The 22,175-nt window shown below is 38.6% G+C and overlaps 9 protein-coding genes across 9 annotated transcripts; 2 read left to right on the top strand and 7 right to left on the bottom strand. All coding sequences in view use genetic code 12, as the record gives it.

The window, feature by feature from the left end:
• Positions 1-4: 4 nt before the first annotated feature.
• On the bottom strand, positions 5-1,458 carry RJT20DRAFT_123769 (uncharacterized protein). The gene has a single exon (XM_064916036.1). The coding sequence runs from the start codon at positions 1,394-1,396 to the stop codon at positions 56-58; it is 1,341 nt and encodes a 446-aa protein (XP_064776763.1). The 5' UTR covers positions 1,397-1,458; the 3' UTR covers positions 5-55.
• Positions 1,459-1,969: 511 nt separating this feature from the next.
• On the top strand, positions 1,970-2,552 carry MDJ2 (Mdj2p). The gene has a single exon (XM_064921230.1). The coding sequence runs from the start codon at positions 2,038-2,040 to the stop codon at positions 2,473-2,475; it is 438 nt and encodes a 145-aa protein (XP_064776762.1). The 5' UTR covers positions 1,970-2,037; the 3' UTR covers positions 2,476-2,552.
• Positions 2,553-2,610: 58 nt separating this feature from the next.
• Positions 2,611-6,317, bottom strand: PEX6 (AAA family ATPase peroxin 6). Its single transcript, XM_064916035.1, has one exon. The coding sequence runs from the start codon at positions 6,185-6,187 to the stop codon at positions 2,630-2,632; it is 3,558 nt and encodes a 1,185-aa protein (XP_064776761.1). The 5' UTR covers positions 6,188-6,317; the 3' UTR covers positions 2,611-2,629.
• A 1,514-nt stretch (positions 6,318-7,831) lies between these two features.
• RJT20DRAFT_131871 (60S ribosomal protein eL31) lies at positions 7,832-8,627 on the bottom strand (the record flags this gene model as incomplete). The annotated part of the gene is made up of 2 exons (XM_064918087.1): positions 7,832-8,119; positions 8,574-8,627. The coding sequence occupies 2 exons, from the start codon at positions 8,625-8,627 to the stop codon at positions 7,832-7,834; spliced, it is 342 nt and encodes a 113-aa protein (XP_064776760.1).
• Positions 8,628-9,078: 451 nt separating this feature from the next.
• RJT20DRAFT_123763 (uncharacterized protein) lies at positions 9,079-10,574 on the bottom strand. The gene has a single exon (XM_064916034.1). It carries the CDS (start codon positions 10,467-10,469, stop codon positions 9,192-9,194), a length of 1,278 nt encoding a protein of 425 aa, XP_064776759.1. The 5' UTR covers positions 10,470-10,574; the 3' UTR covers positions 9,079-9,191.
• A 1,674-nt stretch (positions 10,575-12,248) lies between these two features.
• Positions 12,249-13,087, top strand: RJT20DRAFT_152176 (uncharacterized protein). Its single transcript, XM_064919069.1, has one exon. The coding sequence runs from the start codon at positions 12,629-12,631 to the stop codon at positions 13,043-13,045; it is 417 nt and encodes a 138-aa protein (XP_064776758.1). The 5' UTR covers positions 12,249-12,628; the 3' UTR covers positions 13,046-13,087.
• A 109-nt stretch (positions 13,088-13,196) lies between these two features.
• Positions 13,197-14,225, bottom strand: RJT20DRAFT_131868 (uncharacterized protein; the record flags this gene model as incomplete). The annotated part of the gene is made up of 1 exon (XM_064918086.1): positions 13,197-14,225. The coding sequence occupies one exon, from the start codon at positions 14,223-14,225 to the stop codon at positions 13,197-13,199; it is 1,029 nt and encodes a 342-aa protein (XP_064776757.1).
• A 1,634-nt stretch (positions 14,226-15,859) lies between these two features.
• RXT3 (Rxt3p) lies at positions 15,860-18,034 on the bottom strand. The gene has a single exon (XM_064921224.1). It carries the CDS (start codon positions 17,910-17,912, stop codon positions 16,008-16,010), a length of 1,905 nt encoding a protein of 634 aa, XP_064776756.1. The 5' UTR covers positions 17,913-18,034; the 3' UTR covers positions 15,860-16,007.
• A 273-nt stretch (positions 18,035-18,307) lies between these two features.
• On the bottom strand, positions 18,308-21,761 carry RJT20DRAFT_8198 (uncharacterized protein). Its single transcript, XM_064921228.1, has one exon. It carries the CDS (start codon positions 21,589-21,591, stop codon positions 18,328-18,330), a length of 3,264 nt encoding a protein of 1,087 aa, XP_064776755.1. The 5' UTR covers positions 21,592-21,761; the 3' UTR covers positions 18,308-18,327.
• Positions 21,762-22,175: the final 414 nt, after the last annotated feature.

Below are 22,175 nucleotides of genomic sequence, written 5' to 3'. Positions count from 1 at the left end.
CATTCATGGATATTTTTATTTATTTGATAATCAGTCATAAGGGTCTATAATAGAATTACTGTACTTGAAGTTTTCTCAATGCGAGTAGCTCAGCTTCAAGCTCCACCTTGAGTTCATCCAATTCCTTAATCTTCTGTTGGAGAGTCTTTTTGGTCTTTTGGATACCGTTGACTTCCTTTCCTTCTTTCAGAAGATCGTTTACATGAGTAATTTTAACTAGTTCTTCTGCATCTCCTCTTACTAACTTGGGATCAAGAGGTCCCTTCTTGACCATACTTGTAATTATTTCATAGGCAATTTGGGCACCATTAGTTGACGTAATCTCGGCAGTATCAAAAGCAGGAGACACCTCAACGACGTCACCACCTACAATAGTTAAGTTTTCAATACTTCTGAGAACGTGAATGAGCTCTCGTGGTAACCATCCTCCAGGCTCTTGAGTTCCAGTGCCACTAGTGAAACCAGGATCAAGAACATCTACATCCACGGAAATATAGGTTGGGGTATCTGCTGGAATAGTATCCAAGATTTTCTGAACAACATATTGTGGTCCCTTGAGCCAGATGTCATCAGCGTCTATTCTTATAAAGTGTTGAGAGTCATCGTCCTCGTAGTCCTCTAATCCAGACAATTTAGTTCTTAAGCCGGCATGAATATTTGTGTGGGAAGTCAAACCTTCGTGATGAGCTTTCCAAAGCATAGAACCATGGTTAATTTCAGACTGGTCTGAATGCCAAAAGGAAGGATATTTGTCTGGGGCCCAAGTATCCAAATGAGCGTCAAAATGGATAATGTTTATACGACCATAAACTTCATGTAATGCTCTTAAATGGGGAAGCAACACAGAGTGATCTCCTCCCAAGGCAACGTATCTTGGAGGAATTTTGTCGGAGGTGGAGCTATTACGTCTCAAGAGTAATTCTTCGAAACCTTTGGTCATTTGGGCGAAAGCTATGGAGTTATCCATTGGGGTAATTGGCAAATCGCCACAATCAACAATCTTTGCCCATGACTGGTACGGATTGAAGTTTGCCCTTTGGTTGTATCCTCTCAATGATGTCTGTCTTTGAGATGCAGCCCTGATAGCCCGAGGTCCAAATCTAGCACCTGGTCTATAGGAAACTGCAGTGTCGAAAGGCACACCAATAAGTGCCACATCATAGGTCGTATCTGGATCAAGTAGACACTTATGGTGTTCGAGATGTGCAAAAGTATTTATTCCTTGAAAGGGCCACAAGTCACCCCACATTTCATCTAACGAAGGCGGTTTTTCGTCACTGGAGTCATTGATCAATTCGTCGCTGGTCCATGATAACGGGTGCAAATCAGCATATGCATGCGCTACAAGCAACGGGGAAACCAAAGAAAGATTCAAAATAGTACCAGATAACTTCATTGTGTGTGTGTGTCTGTATAGAGATATAGTCAATGAGGTTAAAAAGACCCTGGCTTATAACATTAATCCATCTTGAATCGTTTTATAGTTCTTCTGGTAGTCTTGTTCCATGAAGCTGATAGCGGAATTTTGCAATTACCCAATGCGGTAATACCGCCAGAGAAATTCCGAGCAAAGCTTCATTGGCATTTTGTTCTGATGAAAATGCGTTCTTCTGCTGCCTGCTAACCACGCCAGTAGTATTCCCCAGTTCTGTCTCTCAAATCGCCGTATAGGCCGCATAATGAAGGGTTAACTGACTACCTAGTTGTTAAATTGAGTGCATGCATGTCTGGAGAGATAGGGCTGTTGCACACACCCTATGAGGAGTTGTATGTGAGTTGTATCTGAAGTCTCTTTCGCAGCAACAAATTCGTCTGTATTCATTCCGCTTCTCAGCGTTTTCTTCTGCTAACAAATAATATGCTGGGGAGATTCTCACTGAATCGAAACTGTTGTTTGGGGTGTCTTAACTGTAAATAGGTTTGCACTTTAAAAATCCCTAACATGTAATATCTATTGCTAGCGTCTATGATAATTCTACATGATGGATATTCTTTTGAATGGCTGCTAATAGTTGTCACAGAAGCTAGTAGTGAACCATGGTGTTGCCGATAATAGTGGGTATAGGGGCCACGATGGTGGCTTTAACTGCTAAGTCAACTATAGCGGCGTACCGGAAGTTCGTGCTTCTTACTCCGCAGATGATAGCTTCTCTCAATAACATAAAACTCACTGACAGTGAAAGTGACTCCAGGTTGGATAAAACAGATCCCAATTATAGTCACATTCGTTTTCTACGGAGCCACTACCCGAATGCCCCTTTCAAGGAGTCTATGACTGAGCAGGAAGCTTTACTTGTTCTTGGCATTGAGGGTGATGAGATCATGAATTTCAATAAAAAGATGCTTCGAGATAGATATAGAAAGTTAATGATTCTCAATCATCCCGATAAAAATGGCAGTCAGTATATCTCCCAGAAGATCAACCAAGCCAAAGAAGTGCTAGAAAATAGTTACATCTTCAAAAACGAGCGATAAAGGTCGCAAACTTGCATTATATCTTCATAGATTTTAGATTGCTTTAACGCCAGCTACATTTCAATATTTACGACACAACATACAAACGAATCCTCTGTACTATAGTTACATTACATTTTCTTGTATATACATACATTTTTAATAAATATACTTTTTAATGACCATTGCTTTCTCCATTGGTTGGCCCATTAGGTGCCCCATTTGGACCACCGTTGGCTATACCATTAGGAACGCCCTCTGGGTTGGAGAAATCGATTGTGAAACCATTCTCAGCAAAACCATTTACTAAATCCTCTTCTGTTATACGTGGCACATCTTGCTGCTGCTGCTTCTTAGCTTTCTCCTTGCCACCTTCAAAGTTTTCTCTAACTCTCAAGTAGTGTTCTAACTCTTCTGCACTGACCGATGGATTCAATTCACGTTGTGCCTTTTCAAAATCTTGCATCCGAACCAATACATTTACATCATCTTCAGTAGCAGCATTGTCAAACCACCATCTCGTAGATACTTCTGCCTTCCCTTGGCTTGCAAGATCTTGGTTGAAGTTTTTGATTTTAGCGTCCACTTCATTTGCAACTCTTGTCATAGCATTCAACATAGAGTCCGAACACAAGGCATAAAAATCTGCACCAGTGAAAGTGAAAGAGCAGTTCTCTGCTATCTTTTCCAAGTCTACATCATCATGCAACTTGAACTTTCTAGTTAAAGCCTCCAAAATCTTGGTTTGCTTGTCATTTGTATCTGAAATACCAAGATATAACATCTTATCGAATCTACCAGGTCTCAAAAGAGCTTCGTCTAATAAGTCTGGTCTGTTGGTAGCCCCAACAACGAATACACCATCTCCACCTTCACTACTCATACCGTCCAATTCGGCCAATAATTGGGAAACGATTCTATCCATGACACCACCAGAATCACCTTGGTTACCTCTTTTAGGAGCCACAGAATCCAACTCATCGAAAAAGATAACACAAGGTTTGGCATCTCTAGCTCTTTGGAAAACACGACGTACGTTGGCTTCAGACTCACCGATGTACATGTTCAACAACTCTGGACCCTTAACAGAGAAGAAATTTAAGGAGAAATTTGTAGCAATGGCTTTAGCTAATAATGTCTTACCAGTACCTGGAGGACCATAAAACAAAATACCACTTCTCTTCTTTAAACCATTATTGAATAATTCAGGATGCTTCAATGGCATATCAATAGTATCCAAGATTTCATCCTTAACCAAATCCAAACCACCAATATCTTCCCATTTGACATTTGGAATTCTTGGGGCACCGATAGAGTCACTGAATTGATTACGTGCTTCGTTTATAGCCAGATTAAAATCTTCAGGCAACCAATTTATCAAACCTCCGTTTCCTATTCTGATCAATTTAGAAATAGGGATCTTAACCTCCCGAGAGAGCTTACCCAATCTCTTTAGGGCCAACTTTTTTGACTTCTTGATAATGGAGATCAAGTCTCTAGGCGTTAAACCAGCAGATTGTAATGCCAATACCTTGAAATTAATATCCTTTCTGATAATGAACGGGAATGAATTAATGTCATCCAGTTCTTTATGAGTTCCACGAATATTCTTTTTCTCATTATTAATTAAAAACCTAAAGATTTCCAATCTCTCAGTCTCATTAGGAACAGTGAAATCAATAGTAAATTTGATTAAAGACTTCAAATTGTCATTCAATTTATCATAGTCATTGCAACTCATAACTATCATCAAATTTGGATAGTTCGTCAAATATTCGTTCAAGGTTTGAATAATTTTCAAAGACAAGGAAGTGAAGATATTGGAGTTCTGGTCGTTTTCATCAGTCAGAGGACACAAATTCTCTATATGCTTTAAATAGATCAAATGGAAAGCCGAAGAGTTGCTAGGTGCGTTCGCAATAAGCTTGTCTATTTTACCACTCAATAAACCTATTGTCTTTAATTCTTGTCCTGGGTTTAACAATTCAAAACAGTCTAATTCAATGAGATTTAAACCAAGTTCGAGGCTGGCATTTCTAACTAATGTGGTCTTACCGATTCCTCTACTCAAAGAATTTAGTAATACTGTAGTTTTCAACGCAATCTTGGAGGACATACAAGTTGTCAATATCTTTTTGAACTCCTTCGCGTATTTGAAGTCAGGCTTGTCCATAAAGTTGAATACTGGGGGTAAATTGATGTAATCGTACCAGTGATAGAAATCATTCTTTGGTAGCTTGACAAACTCCACTCCAGAGGAAACCAAAAGGGTCTTAGTAGGGTCTATTATGAACTGATCAGTTCCAATTTGGTTGTTACCCTTCACTTCCACGATCTTGAACCATGCTACAGAGTCAGGGTCTCCCTCTGGGATAACATCCACCGCATCACCATTATTCTCTTCTTCGTTAGCATTCTCGCTATCTTCGTTAGCGTGATCAAAAATGGTCTTCGATAAGACTGAATCGATAGTAACAGGAAAGAAATCTCCTTGTTTGACACACTTGAATTGATTACTCAACGTGGTCTTTAAACTAGAAAAGAAAGTACGTTGAAATGTTTTGTCCATTGTGATCTGGGAGCTGACTCTTGAAATCGTAACAGAGTCCGCTATTGGGATTAAACTCGAGAATAAGCCATCTTGAGACTCCACTGGCAGAAATGACACTCTTGAGGTCTCCTCCAAGTCCAAGTTGATCAAAAGAATGGGAGAAAAGTATACCGTACCCTCTTTAAACGTCCGATTTGGTTCGGTAAAGGTGAACATACGTACAATGATAGAGTCTGTACCTCTGTATTGTAATTTGATCAAATCACCATTGAAGACTGGAAATCCCAACTTAATGAAGTCCGACGAATTGATGAATACAAATAATTCTGGATCCTCCTTGGTCCATTCAATAGGAAGGCTGTCTACAGCAAGTTTTTCTGGTAATGGTTGCACACTGAATTTAAGAGATGACAGGGAAGCTTCATTCTTGGTAAATTTCAATTTCGATTGCAAGTATGTTGAAAGATCCAAGTTGCTGGTATCAATATCTTCAAAGAACTCGTCATCTTCAACTCCGTATTCGAGGTCAATATCCTCCTGGCTTTCTCCTTGTTCAATCTTTTCATTCTTTTGGTTAATCAAGATAATGTTGGTATTAATATCCACTAAACCTTGAGAAACAGGTTCACAAAGTTGGATTCTTCCGTTTATCAAGCGAATAAACTCATTGTCATTTACAACATTGCCGTTGTACTCTAAGAACTTAGTCAAAAACTGATTTTTAATGTCACTTTGGGTTTTGTTAGCAAGAAGGGTGTAGATCTCGTGAGGGACAGAGACGAAAATCTGACTTAAAGTTGGAACGTCATGAATGTCAATAGACTGGATTGCGGCTCTGTTTAACGTGAGTTTGTCACTCTTGAATCTAGTTAAGTAAGAATTGTTTATGAATCGAATCAAGTTTGGCTGATTGTGGTTGATACTGGTGATCTTGTAGATTTTGAACGAGATGAAGTAGTCTGGAGAGCCTAATAGCTTAATCAAGACGAACCTGTCGTTGTTAGGATTAAGGTCAGGAATATCCGATGCAGAGTCTGGAAAGAGCTTGTTGAACAAGTCGAGGGAGACCTCCAAAACATCGTATTTCATCAAGTCGGGATCATTGACTATGGAGGCATCGGCCACCGTAGTGACTGATGCTGCGTGAACAAGCTTATTACTTGGAGCAACGGCCGACGGCATTATTTTTCAGCGAGTTGATACCAATAAACTTGTCGGTTCTCGCTTCAGACTGTAGCTGTACTTCAAAATAAGCAAGTTTCCTGATATAGCAGACAAACAGAGCTATATATAATAGATATTTCACAGTATGAACTGCCGACTACCTTCAATTACAACAGTACACTGGAAATTCTGGAGTGCGTGGGGTTTTTCGTAGTGCCTCGGAAGAAGTGCGATTTGTGGGGGACAATAGAGAAGATGAGTCTTGTGGTTGGGAGAGATACACAAAAGATGATGACCATTACAAGAGGTGTTGAAATGTCCAGTAATGTGAAGTCATATCAATTAATGGTATGTAAGTGTATGTGTGTGAAGTGGTGGTGTGGTTGCTTGTTGTCTTTGTTTTTATGTGTTAAGTGTGTGTTTTGGCAGGCATATTCATTTACTTATTTGATTGCCAATACTTAGATGGTAGCATATACTGTAACAGTGCTGAGACTCGATTTGCAGTTATAATTTTCTTTTCAACATGTAGCATTTATTGTATGAATTGAAAATTGAGAAAGATACAAGAAGAATATTGCTATGTTGCATTCAAAAGAGTGAATTGAATAATCCACGAGTCAGAAATCCACCATCTGTTCCTCTTTCTTTGCAATATCAACTAAGAAATGTAAGAAATTGTCCAATTTTACGAATAATATGAGTTGATGAATATCATCCATGAAAGCTAAACTTACATAAAATTCAAACTAAACTCTAACCACCCCAACAAGTTCAAACTTATCATAATCCCAACAGAAACCATTTCACTGACCAGAACATACAATTCATACAATTCACAATATTGCCCTCTGTTGTATACTACTCTCAGAAAGCTGCAAAATCAGAACGGTTACCCGGATCAAGACCTTCATCAGCAAGAGAAAATTTTGAGACTGACAGATTTTACACCAAACAACTTATTGACTTATTGACGGTAGAAGTAGTAGTATTAGCAAACTCATAGGGAGTTGTATGATAGGACTTTGTTCAATATGGGTGACTTTAATTAGTTAACTCAACTAAATGAAAACGTATGTGAAAAATGAATATATAATCTACGTCTCATTATCCTTCTTTATATGATGATAATTTTTTTCTTTTTTATACCAACTATAGAGCTTTTCTTGAAGTCTTTACCGTTTTGGTAATCCACGGCTTTACTGCAATGATCTGGTATTATTTGTCATAGTTACACTGATTTACAAGAGGATATAGGATATAATAACTTGAAATTCAAACCCATTACTAACAAGAGAATAGAGTATTATTAGATCTTATATTTTAATAGACGAAAATGGATTGAAATCAGTCAATTGACGCCGTAAATATTCCGTAGACATGTAAACTCACCAGTAGTATCAGGGAGAGCGATAAATTAAGGTAGAGAAACCAGAAGAACGAATGGTAAGCCGTAGTATCTAGTATCTACTTTCCCGTTAGTTTGTATTACTGCCTCGAAAGCTCTCGTCCATGAGTATCTTCATCTCTGAACCACACATACACAATTTTACATTCCAAATTATACCATGATTATGAATTTATTATACAAACTTATATATGAAAACTAACTTATCATTTTTATACGTAGATTAATTGTTATTAATATAGGTTTAATCAAATTTAAGCTTCATCTTCATCAACAACAACAGTTTGTAAACCCTTGGCGGTTGGAACGGTGACTGGTTCGACGAAAGCGAACAACTTCTCCTTAGCATCCTCCTCATCATTTCTCTTTCTGGAGATTCTTAATCTTAATCTGTGCTCAACACCTTGGACACCTCTCTTCCACAAAACGACGTTCAACTTTGGGTCTAATCTGACATCGGTGGTACCCATGTGCAAAGTAGCGAACTTCTTGATCTCCTTGACAGCCTTTGGAGCTCTCTTCTTGAAGCTGACACCGTGTAACTAGAATATTGTTAGTAAAAGGATCCTGGGTTTATAGGTAATGCAGTTATGAAATAAGATTATATAGGAGATTGAACGAAATTGAAGAATTGAAAAGAAATCTTCGGGAATAATGATAGCTGTACATGCTTGAATATTCACTTTGAGGGAATAACGATATGGGCAATTCTACTGGGTTGTTGTTGAATATTGTTGAGTAGGGACACAGATTTCTCTTGGAATACTGAAAAATTACTGATCTTTTTAAATATTTGACTTCTTGGTTTAATGCTCTATCTTTATCATTATAATCTTACTCAACTTCCGGCTCTTCTATTGATAGGATAATTTTAATGTTATTTTATTTGTCATTTCTTCGCCCTTCTGCTCTTCGTTCATTCTTGACCTATATTTCCATCTCTTCATATCTACTGAAGTCCGTTGGTTCTTTCTCGACTTGGGACTTTCTACATACTCTCTTGTGCAAGTTGATGGTGTATTCACGAGTAACGACGTCTTGTAAAGCCATTTTGATAGTTGATGATTAAAGGTATATACAAACACTGTAAACTACTAAAAATGAAATATTGAAAAGTATATTAAACCTGAAAAAAATTTTCCCTACCCACAGAGAGCTTTCGCACACTGAACTTACAGAGGCTTCTCCATAGTTAAGAGATTGGTAGGTTGGGCGCGGGACGAAAAAAGAAGGTCACATGACTGATGGAAATGAGATGGAGTGCGTGTAGGGTGGATATATATGTATACAGGAAATTACCATCACGAGAATTATAGAATGATGAGGGTTGAACCCTAATGAATTGAGAAAAATGCAGTCGGAAAAAACAACGCTACCATATTGTAGATTGGCTGCAACAGTAAATATAGTGTGAAACATTTAATTAAAATTGTATAGTGCTACCAAATAAAGATATTCATAGTATAAGGCATTTTACCTTACGGAATATATCTCTTGGTTTCCAATAATAAGTCGCTTGGAGGACCAAGTCCTCGGAAACTACCGTTGACACAATTCACTGAATCAATTGAATTTGAATCTCTTATTAATAAATATAAACCTAACTGTATCTTACTACTCCAAACCATAAATCTTATATGTATACTTGTACCAATTGTCTGCAACCTCAGAATACACCAAATCGATGAGCTCTGTTGCACTCTTTTCTTCTAGTTCTTCTTCGGTCTCAACACCGGCCTTTTTCTCATTGACAAACTCTAATTTATGTTCGGGACCTTCTCTCAACTTGAAGTTGGGGAATATGTTAGACAAGTCCCATAATCCCATTGTTGAGCAGATGATTCTGGAGGTCAAAGAATTCTTCTGTACAAGGTCTATTATATCTTGTAGTTTTACGTCCAGTTTGTCGAATGATGTTGTTTCTGGCGAAATTGAGCTTTCAGTTATCGGAACGGTCACCGTTGGTTCAATAAATTGGATTGTATATATCAAAGAGTTTCTTGTAAATGAATTGACTTCTTCCTTGTAAATTTTAGAGTACTTTTCCGTGATAAGTTCGGTCACAGGAATCTCCCCCGCGAGCTTGTCCTTATGTGTTAGGATGATTGTTTCCACAATCACCAATAATGCTGTGATATTTGACAAATACTGGTCATAGAATTCGTCCCTGGATTGTAGAAGCCGCAACTCTTCGCGTAAGTTAACTGCATAGTTTAGAAGCGATAGGTAATTTTTTGTCACTATCATTACCACCATAACGTCATAACTAAGGTTAATCAATTTAGTTTTGAGGTCCTGTGAGCTTTTCAACCTTAACTGATAGTTCAATTTGTAAACTTCATTGATAAGGTTCAAATTTGGCAATGACTTGAGTCTTAGTAATAAAACCAATAGATCGTAGTCAATAAGAGACTGATTGTTCTTTGGCAAGGGGTAGATTGGTGTCAAACTAGGAGAAGGAGCAACCGAATTAGAGTTTGAACTCGTCGCGGAGTTGGATGTTGATAGAGACGAAGAAGACGCACCAGCCGCTATCAGACTTGCTCCTTGAGGTGGAGGCGGAGGAGGTGGTAATGGAGGAACAACATTATTATTCTCATGGAGATATAAGGCATTATTCAAGTTGATGGCTTCCTTCTTTGCAAATGCCAATTGGTTATTGAACAAATGGAGAATGAGACGGATCTGCCATAATTTGAGAATTTCGGCGAGTTCCAAGTCATCATGTTTGATCAAATAGTATGTTTGGTCTAGCAATTGCTCGTATTGGTTGATAGACGCCTGACGGACTGTCAAAACCAATTGAGGGAGCGTTACATCCGAGTGCTCATGGATTGATGGGAGCTTGACGAATAACGAATCCTGTGATAGATATTGATTCGAGCTAGTCATATCATACTAGTGTTAAGAGTGAAATTAAATAAATTTATATGTATAGATATTTTTATATCTCACAATACATAAACGACCTTATAACAACACTATTCTATCATATCATAAACTATTCTTATTCTCTAAACTATGGAGTAGATAAGTTAACTAAGGAACAGGTATTGTTTGCACGTGAATAACATGGACTGCACAGCACAGTCTTTATCTCCTTTGATCTTGACATGTATAAGAGTTGTAGAGGGAAAATGCATGAATTCCATGGGTATTGATGTACCCAGTGTGTCACAAGCTACTCCAAGTCCATGTCCCAATTCATAAGTTTGCAGAATCTTGTTGCAATATCTCGTCGTTTTTGGTATTATCAGAAGGCTTTTCCGTGGGGTTAGATTAAACGCTATGATTACATACTTTTAGAATCGATAGAAGAGAGCTTACCATTCGCTTTGGCCCATTGTAACCTTAGCTCATATCTCAATGCACGTTTAGACAACGGCATTCTTCTGCACATCCACTACAGGCTGTAGGTGAGAACAAAAAGTAATTTATTTCCATAAGCAATTCGAATTACGTACCTAATTTCATGAGTCCTAGTTTTTTTTCCACCTTGAAGACATGAAGATTACTGCGTCCAAGTCATCTATATTGCCCTTAATACGAAAGGTAACTTCACCTATAGTCGTTTTATAAAGATATCAAAATACGTACATGGTCGAATTGTTGCTGGCTGATACCTCTAAATCCAAGAGATCTAAACTACGTTAGGAATCGTATCCTTTTATAATCCCCTGAGAATATCTGATGCCTCACCTCTTTACCTTTTTCTCTTCTCTTTTCCCTTCTCTCTTTTGCTTCCTGATCCCTGATTCCTGATTTCCTTTATCCTAATTCCTTTTCTTTTATCCAGTTCTTCTTCCTGGTTTAAGCTTTTGGCTCTTTTTCTACAAGCACTTTTCTTTTCCTTGTTGCTTGCTGCTGGTGGTTCATCCTATTCGTATTAGGAATCTCTCCGTCTCACTAGTTTTCTTCTTCCCAGTGAATTGGTATGTGCACTGTAAGAAATCTGCACCTCCTCAAATGGGTGCTAAAGATTTGGGTTATCAATCCTATCTCACACAGTGTGGAACACGTTTGTACAAGTCGAATATACGTTAGAAGGAGGTGGTTTCACACTTGCCATAGTATTTTGTATTACTTAAGATACATCTTTATATATAACTGAGTACATAGTCTTCGTAAGAGCTTACAGACTTCACTACGAGAAGATATCATCAACTCTATCTCTTCTACTTGTATCCATTGATTTTATGAATCTCCAACCATGAATATCAATATGTACATTAACGACTTTCACTCTTTCTCTCCAAGTACAGTGGTAATCGTAAGCTATCGATACGGTTTAAAGTCCTACTCGTGGGGTGTGGCTGAATCTTGTGGTAGTCCATAAAATCGACCTACACTTACTATAGGAATAAAATGATCATATATTCATATTACACCATTGTAATACATACATCACCATCCGGAATCGGTACCATAATAACAATCTCATCATATGAGATGTCGTCTACATCATATATACACCTAATTGGGGTTAGTAGTGAAATTACTTCAATTCCCAAACAACACAGATAACATATTACCATTATACAATCACATCGTAATCGAATTACGCACAGTATATAAAGAACAACACGCCAATAAAAAAAAGCTCTATAAGCTCTATAAATGCTATAAATGTAGGTTATGGAAAAAAAAGAAGAAGAGTCCGTACGTCGTTGAACGACCTTTCAAATCAGAAGTATTCCAAGTGTCATTGGGGAATAGGTTGAACTTTATAGTAACCTCGTAGAACTGTGTACAAAGGGAGTCCTACCTTAAAGCATGTTCTATTACGTAAAATTTGAGAACTATAGATATGGAGTCATGGATAAGGAGTTATTTATGGTCGTAGGAGATTGATAGATAGAGAAAAAGTGTGAATAGACTTAGTGTGAAAACGAGTTGCCATAGACGAATTCTGAAAGTCAACAAGTTTTTATGAAAGCAAACTGTTCCATGATAATTAGGTGAATTCAACTGTATTTCGCTTGAAGAATGGATAGATTGTCTATGAAGACACACAAAGATATGGAAACAAAACTGATAAATAGATAGTAAAAATGCCACAAACAACACACACGGACTTGCTCCACCAAGCCAAGCAGAACCAAGCCGACCAGCTAAGACAATCGGCAGCATACTCCAAACAATTAGCAAATAGTGTCCAAGCGCTCATTAAGTCAAATTCAACAAATGGTAAGAATACTTCATCACTTCTAGACAAAATAACGACCATACACCAACTCAATGATGAGATAGATAAACAACTAAACCACGATATAGCGATAAACTTTGATCTGCTCTTGAAGTCAAAGAAGAAGTTACGAACGCTTATTGATGAATGTTATGCCATACTAGGCGGTAATCGAGATGATAAAACCAATCTTTTGGATAAACTTCAGTCAAGATCAGAACTAATTGACCAGGATCTACGAATCCTAGAACATACGCTAAAGTTGGTCAAGAATAATAAATAAAAAGGAGAGGATGTGTCCATTATACATCTACAATAGTAATGACTTACGACCGGAAAATTATATTAATATTAGAGTACTTTCTTCCGTAAAGCTACAATAAACAAATCACCGAAGCGAGAGAATCCCAAACCAATGCTATATATGTACATTATTAAGGCAACCCTTTTGCCGCTCTCTCCCACTTATCTTCGGCAATCCACCCACAGTTGATGATTTTCATCAAGTCTCTGAGGTTGATGCGTTTTTCGTTCTTTAAAGAACGTCCCTTGTCCACTAAGTTATTGTAGATTTTAACATATGAGTCCTTAGGAATATGCTCAATCGACAGGTTCAAAATTCTTTGCTCTGTCCTCTGAGGATTACTATCAACTAGCCACTTGGCTCTGCGGTATTCCCACAAGGAAGTACCTATATTGCCCTGTTGATTGTTATGCAAGGTAGATTTAGAGGATCCACTATCCGTAGATGTAGCCTCCCGTTTAGCGTGATTCTCCAACTCTTGTCTCAACTTAAATAAATCGATGTCATGGAAGGAGACTTCATTGAACTCGTTACTAAGATCGTCATCGCTGTGATCAGTTTCGTCATCCTCTGCAAGAATGCCATTTGCAGATTTCTTACCATGTAGACCACTAGTATTATTATCACTGGTAACAGTGCTATTACCAGAACTTTGCCGTATGAAGTCCTGCAAAGTGTAACTCATTTTATTAGGTGGTGTATCGGAAACAAACGTAGTTGAAGATTTCACTTCCTCATTTCTATTTTGAAGCTGGTGATAATCAGCCATTTTGTCCAAAGTCTTGAACTTCTTGAAATCGTGTAAGAACGCTTCTTCTGCAGATGTGTATCCACGGTTGTTTTTGATCAACTTCTCTAGGGTTTCTTCGTGGTCTTGGTCGATGAAAAAGTCGTCTATTAATTCGTCGGTAGTGAACACTTCCTCTGAGATAGACTTGATTCTTAACAAAAAGAGATTAAACTCAATAGATACCTTTTTGAAAAAGCCCACTTTTTTACCCGACTTGGTTCTTAAATTCTTGCTGGAAACTTCTTTCCTTAAGGGAGACTTCCTCTTGGGGGTGTTTCGTATGTCAGGGACGGATGCTGAGTTTCGTAACGAGTGTTGTCTAGTGGTGGTTGAGGTGGATTGGTTGGATGATGTGGGATCATAAATCATCAGTCGCTGGATTCCTTTTGGGTGTATATGACTCCTATTCAGCTGGGATGCAACTGATGCTACAAAGGGAAGACTAGTTTTTCTGTCTTGATGCAAATAAAAAAACGAAAGCCAAGGAAACCTAACCTTTTGGCGTGAAGTTCTTCTTGGTCACAATATGAGAAATATATAGAATTTGTATTCTGTTCTCGTACTAGGAAAGAGGTAATGAAGGGGATTTAGTGAAAAAGTCCAATGCAGATGCTGCTGTGGGTGTTACACGCTGTGGTCTATAGTAGTTAATGAAATTTCTTTGTACCGGCTCTGCAGTCAGCATGCCAAGTCCGACGTAGCTGGTTCCGTAGATAGAGATTTGTGGAAAAGTCGTTGTTATATCGCAGCTACGATAGAAACAAGAAGACGATTAAAACTCACCCACAGAGTACTCACAAGTCACTAATCACACAGTGAAAGATTCCGATGGAGTCCGTTTAACGCCCGAGTCAGTTTCACACTTCTATTTCTGGTTGTGACGAGTGTGACCTGCTATTCGGTTATGTTTGTACGCAGGCGATCAATACTTGCAAACCTGGGACCTAGAAAATACTGCCGATATTAGCAAACTCCACAAGATCGCAAAAAAAGAACTGGTGTAATCACAGTATTCTGGAACAACTGTAATCCGAAACTGTGCGACTACGACAAATCAGGGCCTAGAAATAGAGACCAGGTTCCTGCCATAGCACCTACTAACACCAGAAAAAAGCAATAAATTGGTAATTAAACCAAATGAGATTATTTGAGCATATGCGGGATGATGTCTGCAGGAGGTTGGGTAGGGAACATACGATGGCAGTAACTAACCGTACTGGTGGGTAGAAAATTCGGTCTCCGCAAAGAAACTGTGGAAAATGGCGGACATGTTGTAGAGGGGGTAGTTGGTAGGTGGTGGGGTGTCAAAAATCGGGTCTGGATCGTGGGAGGCCAAAAATTCTGGAAAAACTTTGGTTATGGTTACGTCGTGGGTGCTACGGAAGATGGCGGTCTCGGAAGATTTGTGTTAGCCATTCGTACATAATCTGTAAATGCGGGCAACAGTTCTAGGCGAAAATTGCAACCGTAACACCACAGTAAATGAAACATTCTACGGTATTGTACGGAACAACCACAAACGAATAACCAGTAGTGAAGGTACGTTTTAGACAAAGACTTCGAGAAAATGCTGGAGTTACGAGCACGATGCTAATCAGGAGATAGTGGTGCATATTTTTCTGGCTCCAAGATTCAATTTTTATATTATTTTGCAGTCTTTATCGAAACTGAGGCGGAGATTTAGATGGTACATTGGTATCTCTGTAGCATTACGAGCCCTACGTAGGGTCTGACCCATGTAAATGGATTTAAATCTATACATTTATTTGGATGGTTCTTGAAAATCCCACGCTCTGAAGATTGGTTTTTGTATATCATTCATCCACTTATGTGTGTGGGAGCTAATGACACCCCGTGTCGTACTGATCTGGTTAATGTCAAACAAGGATATTTACATGCAAGAAAAATATTAATGGAGCAAGAGATTTTGACATTTCACTAGTATACGACAATTTAATGATGTGAAAACTGCAGGTATCGCCTACAAACAAAGTATAAGGATATTGTGTCATGTATTCCAGAAATACTGAATTATTGGTTTTTGTATATTTTACAAATGCTGTTAACCACAATTATAGTGACAATACCGACTGTCGACTTGAATTATACATTTATTACAGAATAGATTAAGACGGCTCCACAACAACTTATCTATGCCGCTGGAGTGGTGGCAGGTTCAGGAAGGCCTTCTATATCTTTACTCTTACCTTTCTTCTCTAAGGCTGAATATTTCTCTTTCAAGTGCTTGTAGCACGCGTAGTCAAAACTCCAGCCTTTCCTGCCCACCAAGACTTCGTCATTGTCAATGGAGTCCTGCCTTAATTCCAGCTCATACTTTTTAAAAACCGACTTGTCTCTGGCATGGGCTCCAGAGCTTTCCCACTTTACATTATAAATAGCAATGGACAACCCATTATGCTTGTTGCTGGAAATCCATGATCTAGCATTGATACCATTTGCATAATAACCATGGTATTCAGGTAAAGGTGGCAATAGTAACACTTCAACAGATAAATCTCCCAATATTTCTTCATTGGATTCCTGAGCTTTGTAGATCTCCTGATCTGCATTCTCCTTCGCAGCTTTCGTCACATCGTTACTTTCATCTGCAACAAAACTATTCAATGGCTTGATGATATCACTGGCTTCCCATTTTGGATTCCATTGTCTTAAGTTGATAGAGTTACGGAAAAACCCTTGATGTGCCAAAACTGTGAGGATGTCTGAATCATCAGTATACACGCCGCTGGCTCCTCCCCACACCTCTCTCTTCAAAACAACACTTTTATCGAATTGATGCCTAAATTTATCTATATGTTGGTATGGGATCTTGACTTCAACCACGCTGTTTATGTATTCATTGGACAAGGGAGGGATGCTAGGAATGTACTTTTTTCTGAAGAAGGGATCTTTCGATCTCGTTTCAAACTCTTCTTTCAATTCACTAAATCTCTCTTGGTGCTCTCTTTTCAATCCATAAAGATTGGAAGTTTGTAAATTTGACCAAGTTGTAGTCGGGTTATAAATAATAGTGCCTAGAAAGTGTCGTTCCGGGAAGGATTCGTGTATGAGCTCCAAGATCGGTCCAACATTCAAAACTACGGGAGGCACAAACTCTCTTTTTATAATCTTTCTCCGAGTCTTTTGAACTGGTGCCAATTGATCTGCAGCTTTTTGTTTCGGTGGTTCAGCAGACTTCTCGATAACGGCAACTGGTTGCTCTTTCTTTTCTAATAACGCTTTAGATGTTTCAATGGGCGATTTCAGTTTGCCCTTCTCCTGCTTATTAACCTTTTCAACCTTTTCTGACTTTTCAGTTTTCACTTGGCCACTGGGAGATAAGATATGGATATGGTTTCCAGAGTGTATATGTGGAATACTGGCACTTTCCGCCGTTGGAAGTTGGTGTGGGTGATGGACGTGGTGATGGTGTTGGTGATGATGATGAGGACTGTGTGAATGGTGATGGCGATGATGGTGGTGGTGCGATTGGTTGTGTTGTTGGGTAAGGGACTCTGGCAGTTGAGTGGTTTGGGCGTCTTTCTTTTGTACAGGTGGAGATTGAGTAATTGCCCTTTCTGTGGTTGGTGACTGGGAAACCTGCTGTTGATGGATCTGATGCTGCTGTTGCGGCTGTTGCTCAGCATGTGGATGTGTAAAAGTCATGGTCGGAGGCGCTTGGTGTGGAGCTCCATAGGCGTTGATGTAACCGTGGGGTAAATATGGAGGATACTGTTGTTGGGGCTGCGGTTGTGGTTGCAATTGAGGCGGAGGTTGTTGATGCTGCTGGGGTGTTTGCAATTGATGCTGCTGGGGCTGTATTTGTTGCAGTAGCCCTGCTTGTTGTTCTTGTTCAAGTTTCACTCTTTTCCTCTCCTGTTCTTCTTCACTCGGACCGAGCTTGGGAGGACTGGGGTTATTCAAAAAACTGGCAATGCCCAAGTTCGATGCTGAAGGGAGCTTGTTACCACTGGAATGTCCCGATAGAAACGAGATCGGTGGTAATCGGATTCCTCCACTTCCCGACGATGATGGGTTATCATGCGAAGACGACATTTCGGTTTTTTCTCCTTAGTTATGCGAGCCAGGGGATATATGACACGATAGGATAAGGCTAACTGAAGCAATAAATTGACAGTTCCGTCTCCTGGAATCACTTGGCCTATTGCTTATCAAAACACTGATGTCTTCCCGTCTCGGCCCTGTCCCTGTTGACGTTGTCGATAAAAATTAATTCGCTAAACAATGTGTATGCCACCTAAAGCAATCCGCTTTTTTCACGGTTGTTATTCGTCTCGGAATGGACATCCTGAAATTGAAATTTGCGAGGCTTACGTCAGCGTGGGTGACTGCAGGAGGGAAAAATTGGGGGGAGAAAAATGCGGAAAAAAAAGAATGCGAATACGACAAGGTTGCAAAATGCATGAATGAAGTATTTTCATTTTTCGTGGGGTGAGTGTGAGGTACGGTACTATGAGGAGGCAGTTGTAGATGTGGTTGATGTAGTAGACAGTCTCTGCGCACAACCATAATGGACTATTTGGTTGTCTTTACCAACACTGAACACACTATAGCCCAAACGTTTGTTGCAGATAGAGCAAAGTTGCTTTGCCGAGGAAATCGAGTAGGCTTGGGACTCGATCTCCAAGATTTTGTCCTGCAATTTGACACTTCCCACCTTGTAGAGCTGGGATGATAATCTCGCATCATGGAGTGTTTCCTGTGAGTTTCTCAAGTGATCCGTAAGGAACGAAGCGAGTCTGTGCAAAGGAAACGAGTTAGGTAATGCTGTCATTACTCTCAAAATCGACATTTTGGACCCTTGCGACGTCAAGAGTCGCTCTATCAGGCCCATATTCTCAAGATAGTTCATGAGCAAATCTTCCAATAATTTATGCAATAAGTTTTCGCCTACTTTTTTGCTGTGTGGCATTTGGTAAATATCACAACTATACTGGATTGCTCCATCCAAATCATTAAGCTGATTGAACAAAACATCGATTGACTTATTATGCTCCCCTAATCTCTTGTAAATGAAAATAGTGAATCTTAAAAATTTGTCATCAGACGTAGGAATGCTTTTCAAAACTGTCCAAGGCTCGTAAAGATTGGTTGTTTCAAGGAAATTGTACAATTTAGTGTAGTTCAGAAGCTTGCAGAACTCATCCAAAGAATACCCATCCAGTACCTCTTTCAATCTTTTGAGATAGAGAAGACAAAGCTTAGTGTGGAATTTTGGAAGCACCTTCTTTTTCGAAAGAATTTCTGAAAGATCACTCTCGAGCAACAACCATTCCAAATACCTAATGCCATATTCGTCTTCTTTGAGAACCTGGGTGAAAAAGTTTAACACCTTCAAGTTATCATAACTTTCGCATTCATACGAGTCGTTCATGAAGATTAATTCAATCTTCTTTAGAGTCTTGGCCGGGTCAGACTCCTCCATTATAACCCAATAGGAAAACTGGAACAATAAATCCAAATCGTCATTGGTCAACTTATTTAAGTACTGAATTGTTAAGTCGGGGCCCTTTAAGAAGTCATCATATACATTGTAATCTTCGTTTGAATGTCTGTCATCTTCTTCATCATTATGCGACAATTTGTATAACATTTCCAAGGCATCCTTATGAAGACCCCTGCTATAGTAGAAATCAAGTAATTCTTTTATGAAATTAGGCTGTTGATATTGTCTTTGTTGAGCATGATTATGCCGATTACTCAGGAGACACTCGTTTACTACATTGGCGTCACAATGGTTACTAGGAAGTCTCAAAAGCGGACCCAAAAGCATTGGTCTGGTGTGAAAGTAGCAAAGAAATAAGGACGTATCGATTGCAGTTGCTGCTTTCAATAGAATAGATTTTATTGTCTCTTTAGTTGCTTCAGGATACAAATCGAAAGGGGTAATTTCTATGCCCTTCCATTGAATAGACAAGCTTTCGTCATTTAAGAAATTGAGATGGATTCTTCTCTGATCAGTTAAATAGATGATCAAGTTACTCACAGCTTTTGAAAATTTTCTCATATTCTGTGATTTAGCGTAACCCACTACCTTATTGGGGAATTTTTGGGGACTTGAATTCGACTTGCCACTAGTTGTCTGCCTCTCACTTAATTCATTTTCAGTACCAGACTCGGTAGTACCAGACAACTTGCTTGATTGGATATCGTTGAGTGAAATTCGCTTGATCACATTATGTGAAAAAGATCTTACACTCCTAATATCATCGTCGTCGGCTTCTTGGGTTTGCGAATTGCTCGAATTTCCTCCATTCAAATAGTCTGGAAACAACTCCAAAACATCAGGGTAAGAGATCATCCAATCAGAACAAATTTCAACGAGCGCTTCGTGGTATTTAGAATATGATTCAAATAGTATTATTGCCTTGGATTTGTATAAATCTCTTAACACCAAGCACTTATTCTTTTCATTAGATACCGATGGGTGTTCAAAAAATTTATTTCTAGTATCCAATTTTGAAACTAGCGAGATAGCTTTCTCCAATCCAATAATTTTTAAATCATTATGAGGGTCCTTGATGTTACCTAATGAAGAACCTTTTCCACTGATGCTCAAGTACTGGTCGATTTGCTTTTTGAAGCCTAAAACATCGAATTGAAGAATGTCACAACCTGATGCCAAATATATATAATTGGCTTCATGACTAACGTATATCTGGTTGGAGTTTATCTGATGCTGGAATTTTTGAATAAGATCTCCACTTTCGTAGTCAATTATTTCGATTCGCTTGCTGTACACAACTAATAAATATAATGGGTTGATGAAGGAAATGTAGATGGGGGCGACTGGCAACTTTATTGGAGAAAGGGTGATTGTATGAGAACCGAGATGAGAAGTGTAGTCCACACATTGAGTGTCTTTTACGAGGAGGATTCTTGTGTCGGTTAATGGTATGGTCCGAATTGCCGGGCCAGAAGATGAAAGTCCAAAATAACTGAATGACGTCGAATGATTGAAATTGTACAATGTTGGGTCATCCTCGGCTAAGTTATTGATACTAAAGTCATTTTCTATGTCGACTAGTACGAAGTCACTAGCAGAACCAACTAGAAGAAGCTTTTTATTCTCATTCGGCTTGGATGGCCTTGACGATGATGATGATTGTTTAGGAAGCAATGCTATACTTCGTACCTTATCCTTTAATGATATTTCTTTTACTTTGGAGAATACAAGAATGTTTCTTGTTTTATTAATTATCTTGTAGGTTATTAACTTCTTTTTAGTTCCCACCACGAACAATCGTCTATCATCAAATTCAGTGTACAAATAATCGCCAACACTCCTAGTCTCTTCTAATTCCTGGATGAGATTTATGTGGCTTCCGATTATTTCGTAGACCTTGAGAGACTCGGAGGTAGATATTACCACCACTGTCTTGTTGGTGTCATTGGAAATGGGTAAGCATGTAATTCTTTCTATCGAGGAGAAGTCTTTCGTTAAATTGGGAAATGATGAGTCCAATTCTACGCCACCTAGCTTATCATTATCATTAAACAATGTCTTAATGTCATTAAACGATTTTAAATTCTTCAATTTGCTGGAATTGCCATCAACCATTTCCTCCTTCGGCTTCCCTAGGGTATTGTAGATGTAGAGGTCTCCATTGGTGAACCCGACATATAACTTGCCGTTGTGGGTGTGAACCGCCGAAGCCTTCAAGTTGGAAGATATGTGAATCCGATTAAACGGTTCTATGATATCTATATTCATATCCGGCTACCGTGGAGAGTTATGTATAAATGCTGACGAGGTATATATTCTATTCTATGGGCATCATTTATGCTAGCTTCCGTCTATGAAATGTAACCTGCGTTTTATCAATTGGCTTTTCTCACTGCGAATCTGAAGACTGCAAAAATCTTAATACCTTACTATACTGTGCACTATAAGGCACTTGATAACAACTGTAGTACACTTTACATGTTTAGAAGAGGGGATTTTATGGCGGTATTTAGATCTCTTTGAATGTGTTGATAATATTTGTTTATGTGTATTTGTTTGTTTGGGGTTTTTGTATGAATATTTGTTTATGTGAATATTTGTTTTATATATTTTTTTTGTATGTGTGTCTACATAGCATTATGTTTTGATTCTTTAGAGATAACAGTACAGTGAGAGCAGATTACAAATAGAGCGATATTAGATATATCTGAATAGATAGAGATACCACGGATGTGTTTTTTTTTAATAAAAACTTGCCTGCGCTCAATATAGGTTTACTTTAAGATAAGAAAGAAATTGGAGTGATCCTTTTTTTCTGTGAAGCCATTGTCTATGTATAATATATCAAAATG

This window comes from Scheffersomyces xylosifermentans (assembly GCF_036884685.1).
Source record: "Scheffersomyces xylosifermentans strain CBS 12540 chromosome Unknown RJT20scaffold_1, whole genome shotgun sequence".
NCBI lineage: Eukaryota > Fungi > Ascomycota > Pichiomycetes > Serinales > Debaryomycetaceae > Scheffersomyces > Scheffersomyces xylosifermentans.
The sequence above is the reverse complement of the archived record's forward strand: the minus strand, read 5'-3'. Positions and strand labels throughout refer to the sequence as shown.